General features: G+C 44.9%; 1 protein-coding gene across 1 annotated transcript; it reads right to left on the bottom strand.

Annotated features, from left to right (window-relative positions):
- Positions 1 to 6,754: 6,754 nt before the first annotated feature.
- POM121L2 (POM121 transmembrane nucleoporin-like 2) lies at positions 6,755 to 10,043 on the bottom strand. The gene has a single exon (XM_011944944.1). It carries the CDS (start codon positions 9,993 to 9,995, stop codon positions 6,825 to 6,827), a length of 3,171 nt encoding a protein of 1,056 aa, XP_011800334.1. The 5' UTR covers positions 9,996 to 10,043; the 3' UTR covers positions 6,755 to 6,824.
- Between the last annotated feature and the right edge of the window lie 874 nt (positions 10,044 to 10,917).

The following is a 10,917-nucleotide window of genomic DNA, read 5'->3' as shown; positions in this document are numbered from 1 at the left end:
GTTCGAGACTAACATAGTGAAGCCCTGTCTCTACTAAAAATATAAAACATAGGCCGGGAGCGGTGGCTCACGCCTGTAATCCCAGCACTTTGGAAGGCCGAGGTGGGCGGATCACCTGAGGTCAGGAGTTGGAGACTAGCCTAACCAACATGGTGAAACTCCGTCTCTACTAAAAATACAAAATTAGACAGGAGCGGTGGCGCATGCCTGTAATCCCATCTACTTGGGAGGCTGAGGCAGGAGAATTGCTTAAACCCGGGACGCGGAGGTTGCAGTGAGCCGAGATCGCGCCATTGCACTCCAGCCTAAGCAACAAGAGCTAAACTCCGTCTAAAAAAAAAAAAAAAAGTTGCGTGGGCGTGGTAGTGAGCGCCTGTAGTCCAAAAAAAAAAAACCCTTTTCCTCATCAACAACAACAAAAATTGCAAATATCGTACTAAGACTCCCCTCCCCGATTTTGCTATTGAAACCTGATGCATAAACTTAAAAAAAAATTAATGCGTTCCATTTCCCCCACTAGCATTTCAGATTTAACTTATTTGTTTCTGTTTTCCCCATAAAGTCCAAATGACTCTAGCTTATGTATGTGGGGATAAAAAATGGTGTCTTTTTGGGCCGGTCGCTTTAGCTCACGCCTATAATCCCAGCACTTTGGAAGGCCGAGGCGGGCGGATTACCTAAAGTCAGGAGTTTCAGACCAGCCCGACCAACATGGAGAAACCCCGTCTCTACTAAAAATACAAAATTAGCTGGGCGTGGTGGTACATGCCTGTAATCCCAGCTACTAGGGAGGCTGAGTCAGGAGAATCGCTTGAATCTGGGAGGCGGAGGTTGCGGTGAGCCGAGTTCGTGCCATTGCACACCAGCCTGGGCAACAAGAGCAAAACTCCGCCTCAAAAAAAAAAAAAAAGAAGAAGGTGTCTTCATGATTAACATATATTGCTTTAGAGAAGAATTCACAAAGCATTCTCATTAACTTTGTCTAAAGTTTACAAATCATGTGTGAATGCGTACGAAGGAGTGACAGTGAGCAGGAGAGTCTAACCCAAGTAAAAATGCAAAACAGCTGGCCCTTCGTAACCATGGGTTCTGCATGCAATGGATTCAACCTACCGCGAATCTAAAATACTTGAAAAAACCCTGCGTCTGTACTGAACATGTACAGAAATTTTCTTGTCATTATTCCCTAAACAGTGCGATATAACAACTATTTACATAGCATTTGCATCATGTAAGACAGCAGTCCACAACCTTTTTGGTAGTAGGGACCGATTTAGTAGAAGACAATTTTTCCAGGGACCGGACTGGTACCGCTCCGCGGCCGGGAGGTTTGGGACCCCTGATATAAGGTGTGATAAATAATCTAGAAATAGTTTAAAGTATGCCGGAAGGTGTACATAGGTTATATGCAAATACTCGGTCATTCTACATCAAGGGCTTGAGCATTGGTAGATTTTACTATTCGCAGGAGGTCCTGAAACCAATCTTTCACGGATACCAAAGGACGACTGTATAGTTATTGAGCAGAAGTAAAAAATGCTTTTCTTTCTCGTGTACGAAAATTATAAAACCATAACATACCAAAGATAGGTGTATGTTATATTCACTGGAAGACAGAACGCGAATCCGCTGGAAATTAAAGTTAAATTTGTCATCTCTCTTTTGAAATGACTGATAAGGGAAGGTATTGCAAGAACAGATGAGAAAAGAAAACTATTAACACCTTTATAAAAGTTGGGCGATGGAGTAATAACTAATTTTAAGACGTTAAGTAAGGGGACGTTGAGTATCTGATTTTCTTTATTATATCAAGTTACCCACGAGAAATAGTGATCATTAACATAAACACCCTAGCAGATAGCAGAGAATGGTTTAACGATCCATCCACCTCTGGGTTATGGGCCCAGCACGATTCTGCTGCACCACTCTGCTAGCAGGCCCAAGAGACCTTTTACTTTCCTTTGCTAAGATGATAATCAGTAAGTTTATATTTCCTCATACCAACAAATTCTGGTTTATTTATAAAATGGAATACTATTTAGCTCTAAGGATGAATTTCTGTGACAACACAAGTACTCTTTAAATACACATAAATGTTATTATTTATTATTATTATTGTTATTATTATTATTTTTGAGACATGGCCTCTCTCATCCAGGCTGGAGGGCAGCTAGGCCATCTAGGCTCACTGCAACCTCTCCTCTGCTTCCCAGGTTCAAGTGATCCTCCTGTTTCAGCCTCCCAAGTAGCTGGGGCTACAGGCGCGCTCCACCACACCTGGCTAACTTTTTTTTTTTTTTTTCAGTTTTTGTATTTTTTGTAGAGAGGGGCTTTCTCTATGTTGCCCATGCTGGTCTTGAACTCCTGAGCTCAAGCAATCCTCCCGTCTCGGCCTCCAAATATGCTGGGATTACGGGCATGAGTCACCGCACCCAACTCAAATAAATCTTAAAAAGACGTAAATACATCTCAAAACCATAACGTCGTGCAAAAATGCCACACTATGGGATATGCTCTATGATTTCACTTCTACCAAGTTCCGGAACAGGCAAACTAACATCTGGTGATAGAAGTCAGAATACAACTTAGCTTGCAAGATGCATTATTGACTTGATAAAGGAACCCAATGCAATTTGGATATTTTCTCAATCTTGATCTGGATGGTGTAATTTCAAAATTACATGAAATTATACATGTATAAAATTCATTGAGCTCTATGCATACTTTTCTTTTTACATTTTATTGTATGTAAAGTATATTTCAATAAAGTACTGAAAAAAGTGAAAGCCGAAATGAAGAAAGGAAAGAAAGAAGGCAAGAAAAAGGAAAGTATGCTCTATATACACTTCAGGGAGCTAAGGCAAAATTGACCAAAGGACAACTTCCTAAATGAAGTTGTAGAGCCATGAAGTGGTTCGTAGGAGCAGAAGGAAATTCCTAGCACTATTTGGAAAAAGTACCTGAGCTGTGCCTCCCACAGATAACACCCTCTCAATGTAAAACACTATTTTGCTGAGCCTTGCTCTCCTCCCAGGCAGGCAGGATTGTTTACAAAAGGCCTTAATGTATGACAGAATGGTGGACCTAAAAGGGGTACTGGCTCTGATAAAGCCTTCTCCTAAACAAGAAGAAAGTCACCTTTTAATGTATTAATTCCAAAAGAAAAAAAAAACAAAACAGAAATTAAATGGAGCTCCAGAAAACTAAGAAATACTTCTTGTTTAACTGAGGTGCTCATTCATTCAATATTCAGGAAAACGTGTCTGTTTGGACCATAGATCTGGACTTCAGAGGCAAAGAAAGATCTCTCGAGTAGGGACAGGTCTCTTCTGTGGCTGGCTGCAATTACTGCATGAAGACCATATGCTTTTCTATTGTTTTCTTTTTGGCTTCCTTTTATGCATTGTCCTGAGTGGTGGGGCATGTGCAGTACTAACTATGCCAGTCCAGGAGTGGAGCAGAGAGTATATCCTGAGGTCCCTGGAAAATGAGTAAAGAGAGTCAGGCTATTTCTGGGGCAATGGTGGGTAAGTCAGTTAAAACTACTGGTGGGGAAATCAACACATACAGAGCAGCTGCTCACACACAAACCCACAGATAGATAGACATATAGACACACATACAAAGGCACTAAACAATTTATAGCTATTCTTTAACCAGTCCTTTAATTTTATTAAATTCCAGCATTCTCTCTTTTAGAGAATCCAGTCATATCTTGCATGAAAGTTTCACTTGAAGTAAACACAACAACATTCAAGGGGAGTTATTCTGTTTCCTTATGCTAGGGTACTAGCCAGTAAGAAGATTTGTAATATGATTGCTGAACACAGAGTCTTTGGGGATTGAACCTGGGGTGCCCTCCTTAAGGGAGAAAGCTCTAAGTCTTGCCATATTCTTATGCTGTGTTGATGAAGGATAAGAAGCAACTCTAAAACATTTTAGACCTGCACTATTCATGTACTTGTTATCTACAGTGGCTATTGAGCACATGAAATGTGGCTAGACTTAGCCTGGGCAACATGGTGAAACCCTGTTTCTATAAAAAATTAGTCGTGCATGGTGGAGCATGCCTGTAATCCCAGTTACTTGGCAGGCTGAGGTGGGAGCATCACCTGAGCACTGGAGGTCGAGGCTGCAGTGAGCCGAGATCACACCACTGCACTCCAGCCTGGATGACAAAGTGAGACCCTGTCTCTAACAAAAAAAAAAAAAGAAGAAGGAAAGAAATGTGACTGAACTTGAGATGTGATGTAAATGTAAAATACACAACAGATTTTGGACACTTTATGTGAAAAAACTCTACTTTTTTTCAAATTAATTGAATGTTAAAATAATATTTTGAGTATATTAAATAATACATATCACCATCCATTTAATGTGGCTTCTAGACAATTTAAAATTATGTACCTGGCTCACATTTGTGGCTTGTGTTATATTTTGTTGGACTATGGCTGATGTAGCCAGTCTGCATCTTGTATACCATACATTTTTATCATGACCTCTTTTCAATGTCCATTGATTAATATATCACTAATTTTACAGTTGTAAACACAGTTTTTGACATTCTTTAGACTAACCAGCATGGTGTCTGCTATTGATCCAGAAAAGAGAGCTGAAGCAATTGGACCATTCCTAGATTATTAACTCTTGACTAAGGAAAATGACTGCCTTCCAGGTGTAGATTGAAAATAACCCATATTTATATCACACTTTCTACACTGAGGAAAGTTAAAGACATCATAGGTGTTGGGTGTCCGGAAAGAGGACCGTGGAATGTACTATCAGCTAAGAGGCATTGTTTCCTCACTGTATTCAAGTACTAGTCTAAGGGCTTAAGATGCTTAATTTTCCTTTGAGTTATTCTCTATTAATTAGGTAAAAGTCACAGAGTGATTGAGAAACTTTCCTATGTGAGGTGAGCCATGTGTCAGCCTAGATTTGGACTATATTATACTTTTACCACTACCCTTTACTCCAGGAAAGTCCCATAAGGAGGGGTGAGGAGCACAGTCTTTGGAGCCAAACTACCTAGCAACAATTTTTTAAAATTTAAAATTATTTTTCATCGACAAATCATAATTGTCTATATTTATGAGGTACAGTGTGATGTTTTGATGTTTTGATATATGTATACAGTGTGGAATGATTAAATCAAGCTAGTTAATTAAATTAAATCAGGTGCTGAATATGTTCCCTTGTCTATCTTTTATTTTTCATACCCAAATGAGCTGAATTACCTATCAATTTTTATGGTGGGACATTTGAAATTTACTCTCTTATTTTGAAATAGGCAATTCATTTTTGTTGACTACAGTCACCTTGCTGTGCAATATATTTCAAAACTTATTCCTCCTATCTATCTGAAACTTTGTACCCTTTGACCAATAGCTCATTCCCTTCCTCTCCCCCGACCCCAGTAACCACATTCTACTCTTTAGTTCTATGAGTTCAACCATATTAGATTCCACAAGTAAATGAGATCATGTGGTATTTGCTTTCTGTGCTTGTCTTATTTCACTTAGCATGATGTTCTCCAGGTTCATCTTACACATTTGCAAATGACAGAATTTCCTTCTTGTTAAGGCCGAATAATATTTCATTGTGTATCTATACCACATTTTCTTTGTCCATTCAGTCATTGATGGACAGACACTTAGGTTGATGCCATATCCTGGCTGTTGTGAATAATGCCGCAATAAACATGGGAGTGCAGATAGCCCTTCAACACATTGAGTTCAATTTCCTTGAATATCTATCCAGAAGTGAGATTGGGGCATCATATGGCAGTACTATTTTTAGTTTTTTGAGGAACTTTCATACCATTTACCATAATGGCTGTACTAATTTACATTTCTGCCACCAACGTACAATGTTTTCTCCGCATCCTGGCCAACAGCCTAGACGCAATTCATGCCTTTGTCACTTTCTCACCGTATGTCTTTAGACAAACTACTTGGCTTCCTCATTGTTCTGTCCCCATCTGCAAAATAATGACTGAAACAGTGCCTACTCATAGGATTCTCATTAACTCAATAGTGTGACAGTTTCTCATAAGATTAAATATACACTTATCATATGACCCAGCAATACCACTCCCAGAAATTTTCCTAGAGAAATGAAAACATGTTCACACAAAAACCTGAACATGAATGTTTATGGTGACTTTACTTATTATCGAGAAAAAATGGAAATAAATGTTCTTCAACAGGTAAATGGATAAATGAACTGTGGTATACTCATACAACTGAATACAATTAAAATGGATTTTTAATCATCAATAAAAGAAATAAATTATTGATATAAGTAACAACTTGGATAAATCTCAGTGGCATTATGCTGAGTGAAGGAAGCCAGTCTCCAAAGGTTACATACTGTTTGATTCCACTTAAGCGACACTCTCAAAAAGACAATGTATAGTGACTGACAGAGAACATGTTAGTGTTTACCAGCAGTAGGGATGGTGGGATGTATGAAAAAATGTTCTTACTGATAGACATTCAACTTGTTTGGAAAGTCTGGATATTATAGATCCTGCTGATGTGCATGCTGCACACCTGACACAGAGAGGAGTGGACAGGAAGGGGAAGGCGAGGTTCTGTTCAAGTCCAATGGGTTTGGTTCCACCTGGCCTCAGTCTGCAATCACCACTAGATGCTTTAGTCCTTCACGTTCTTCAAGGATGTAGATTAGGACACACAGTGTGAACATCTAAAGCTCCAGCTTTAGATCTGAAGTATGTTTACTTTAGAAAATTGGAAGACACTGAGGTTTTTCAAAAACAATACTGAGGTCCAAATCAGGGTGCAAGTGACAGGGAACACAGGCTATTTCTTGTAGGCATGATGCCTTCGGGAATGCCCTTGCTCCCGATTCTTTGAGGTTTTTGATTTTGTGCCCATGGAAAATGAAGAGGCTGATGATCTAAAAGGTCCTCTCCCAACAGAGCCCTGGGCAGGTGGAAAAGGCATCCCAAAGTCAACACTGCTGCCTGCCTTAGCTTGTCCAGGGACTGGGGTGCTTTGAGCAATGGGGGCCATAGTCTTTCTTGCAGAAATGCCAGCTCTCCCCAAGGCAAAAGCTGTGCTGTGGCTGGGCAGGCCTTGAGTGTTCTGGCTCCAGCCTTTTCCATACGGGATCATGGTACTGGTGGTCCCACTAGGCAATGCTCCAATGCTGAAAGCTCCGGAGGTGGAGCTCATGTCTGGGCCAGTCATTCTAATCCCAGACTCATCACAGTCCATAGGGGTCACGAATCCCCCAAAAGAGAAAGGTTGTGGGGCTCTGCTGCCAAACACTGAGCCAAAAGCCCCACTTTGATGGGTCTGAATTACAATTCTAAACCCAGTTGTACTAGCTTGACTAATGGAAAAACCTGCTGGAATGCTGCCAATGCCTGGCCAGGTGCTGGCAGGGGTTTGAGAGGTGGAGGCTGAGGGTATCAAACACCCCAAGGCTGACTGTTTGGTACTGATGAAGGCTGACTGAGCTGGAGTTGGCACTGGGGTTGGCATTGCCACTGCTGAGCTCCCAAAAAGAAAAGAGCTACTGACACTTGGAGTAAAGGCTGGCTGGGAAGGCCCTTGTTTCTGTCCATCTGTGGCACCAAATGCAGGCTGGGGATTAGCTCCTTGGGATAGTAGGAAAGATGGCCTTGAGCTTGATCCCAAGGGACTTGTGATTGCTGGAGTCAGGTTGGAGACGCTGGGGGATGATGCAGGCCAGTTCGTGGATACTAGGGCTGAGGCGGGCAGAGGGCTGCCCATACCCCTGAAATTAGCAGTGCTGCTTCTAGGGGATATCTGGACAGCACTGGAAAGGACCTGGGTAAAGATGGTGACTGTGTGCACAGTAGGAATGGCAGGATGGTGGTGTGATGGGAAAATGAATCCTGTGGCTGGGGTGAAGTTGGCCCTGAAGGCCTGAGCAGTCCTAAGCAGGAAAGTGTTGCAAGTGGAAGGGACAGAATAAGTGTTGCCTATGGCACCTGTAACATTCACTACACCAAAATCCAAAGGTGGCTTAAAAACAGAGTCTTTAGATGTGCTGGCTAGGGTGGTGGGCATGACCACAGTGGTGGCCTTGACCAGGCCATGGAAATGATGGGTAGAAGCATGAGTAAATGGAGGAGGGGTCTGCTTGGAGGAGAAAGGAGCTATCATGGGCATAGTTTTAAGTGGATCTATGCTGCCAAAGATAGGCTTGAAGGTAGAAGTTAAGGTGCCCTGAGTTGTGGAGAGGGAAGAGCTTGAAGATGCTGCAGCTGTGACTGAAATTCTGGAATATGAGGAGCCTCCAATCTCGCTATTGTGCAGGGGCCCCAAAATCGGTTTTAACATGAGGTGAGCAGAAGTTGCATCAGGAGGTGCAGATGCGGAAAGATGGGGAGTTGGGCTACTCACCATTCCAAGCAAAGTACTTTGGATGGTGGGTGGTGCAGGTGGGTCTGGGGGCATGGGAGACCTGTCAGCCTGAGAGGCTGAAGGCAGCCAGGTGGTGTCAGTAACTGGTGATGTGGGAGAGGTGGGGGTCAGCAGGATGAAAGTAGCTGTGGGCTTTGAGTCTGGAGAGGTGCCTGGAAGGAGCTCTGACTGTGAGCACCCTGGTGGGGTTGGTAGGCTGGGTGTCTTCAAAGGAGAATGGGCCACACTGGTTGCCTCTCCCGTGGACTGTGGGGAGGTCAGTGGACCTAGAGACTTCTGCATTTTTCTTAAGTTTTCCAACTGAGGATTTGCCCCCTGGGTTAGATCTGTTTCTGAGGAAGGCAGAGTGAGAGATAGGGAAGGCTGAATAGCAAGCCAAGTCTCAGGGACAGGGTCTGTGGTGACCTCAGTTGTATCTTCTCTAGCGTTGGTGCTCCACTGTAGTTCAGTTTTCTTCCCCAAGGTCAAGTCCTCATCAGAGACTGCATAACCAAGCTGGGGAAGTGGAATCTCTGACAGCAGGTTCTCAGGGCTAGACGACAGCTGTGGAATCTTTTGATTTTGCTGCCCAGAACTTCCAGATGCTCCTGGGGACTCAAAATCTGATACCAGTGGGACTGGAGAGTAAGGCCGATGATCACTTTTTTTCTTTTTTATTGGCCACTCTGGTGTCTCGAATGATACACTGGGAATACTTCTCTTCCAAGGGTCTGAGAAATTTCTGGAAGAGCTGTAAGAGCTGGAAATAGCATTCCTTTTGGAGCTGAGGGGGCCACCTCTGTATATGCTGGCCAAGGAGCTCATAGAGGAGCAATTGGGTCTCTTAGTCAAGCTGTGATCTGAGCTCCAGGAATGGAGACTTCTCTTTAGCGGCCCAGGCCTGGGCACAAAAGAAGTGAGGGTTCCATTTTTCATCAGAGGCTTAAATGCAGATGGTCTGGTCTCTGGACTCCTTCTCTTACTGTCCAAGCCCTCAGGGAATAGTGGTTCTTCCAACCTCCCTTTCCCTTTTCTGCACTCTCTGAGGGCCCTCAACACTGTCTCCTTTGAACACGGATCTGAGGGCTCCTCAGAGGGTGGGGGTCCTGCAAGGGCAATTACATCTTCAGGAGAAGAGGAAGGGGGCACCCTCTGGTCAGGAGGAGTGATCTTGATGGTCACTGGGCTCCAAATTGGCCTAGGATGTCGAAGAGACCAAATAGTCCGCTTTAAGTAAGTTTCCCACCAGTCTGAAGGGAGAGGCCCCAGGGTGGAATTCCGGGACTTCTTCATGGGAAAGCGCCTCCAAGCCTCGTTGGCCAGCCACGTGGTTGGATTGGCAGGATCCAGATTTGGCCACCTCCTCACAGGTCCATACCGTGGGGCAGGGTGGGCGCGGTGGACTAACTGAACCCGATGAACTTGGTGAAGGGGCTGAGTTGGCCGGCGTTTCGTGGGCCTCTCGGGCAAGTCGGTGCGCACCTGGGCTGGGGACGAGGGCGAAAGTCCCAGCTTGCTCAAGAAACTGCCCATGAGGAGAGAAGAGGCGCGGTCAGCGGCTTCAAACAAGGTTTTGGCTTCCGAGGTTTCGGACATCTGCGCAATCGGACCGAGTCGAAGAGCGCAGTGTTCGGTTGACGGTTGGGATTCACGCGCGAGGAAAGCGCGAGTCTCAGGGCGCTTGGCACTCTCCAGACCCGGCACCCGCGGGAACGGGGGACACGCGGGATCTCAGCAGTCCCAGTAACTTGCTTTGCTGTTTTGAGACCTCAGCGGGGCGGTCAGACCTTTTGCTCTCTCTGCAGCGAGTTACAGTACTTGACGCGGAGAGAGGAACTCGAGACGAAGCGCACGGCCCCACGCCCCTGGCGTCGGCAGCGGCTGTCTGGGACCCTGTGGTCCGGATTCACCAAGTGGCGCAGAGCTGGAATAGAGTGGGTGCACAGTTTCCATGCTGCGACTATTATGGGCCTCGAAGGTACAGGCTCAGGGGGCTCAGGGCCCCGGCGCAGATCTGTCTGCCCGCGGGATCCCCTGAGTCTGAGTGGGGAGCACTATCCGCGCCCCGCAGGGTGAGTGCGGGCGGCTTTCGCAGGTGCGCAAGACTGGAGGTCTGGACCGGTGTATCTGTGCCGTTCGGATGGCATTTGTGGCACTAGCAGTCGGGAAGGCAGCTGATTGAAGATCCCCGCGCTTCTCCCTTTCTGCAGCTCTTGACGCTGCCAGTAGGTGTCAGTCGTTTGCCGCACAGCCACCTTTGAGATCCACCTGTGTCTCCCAGCGGCCGAATCCAGGTTTCCTTCCTGTTCGCACTTGGAAAACTCATGGCGATTGCCATCAGGAGTGGCCTCAGAGATCCGGAGTGGACGAACGGGAAATCGCGCCTTACGGCCCAGAACCTGAGCCCTCCACAAACACTCGGCTCAGTCCCTTGCTCAGGCCACCTCCTGTTCTCTTCTGCTCTGTGAAAGGCACTGTTAAGAGAATGAAAAGACACGCCACAGACTGGAGAAAACAT

The sequence above is a fragment of the Colobus angolensis genome, unplaced genomic scaffold (assembly GCF_000951035.1).
Source record: "Colobus angolensis palliatus isolate OR3802 unplaced genomic scaffold, Cang.pa_1.0 Scaffold237, whole genome shotgun sequence".
NCBI classification, from domain to species: Eukaryota; Metazoa; Chordata; class Mammalia; order Primates; family Cercopithecidae; genus Colobus; species Colobus angolensis.
Note: the sequence above shows the minus strand (reverse complement) of the source record. Positions and strands in the feature narration are given on the sequence as shown.

What these genes read in the sequence shown, in the direction of transcription:
- POM121L2 (XM_011944944.1), bottom strand. Translation starts at nt 9,995, where the DNA reads ATGTCCGAAACCTCGGAAGCCAAAACCTTGTTTGAAGCCGCTGACCGC.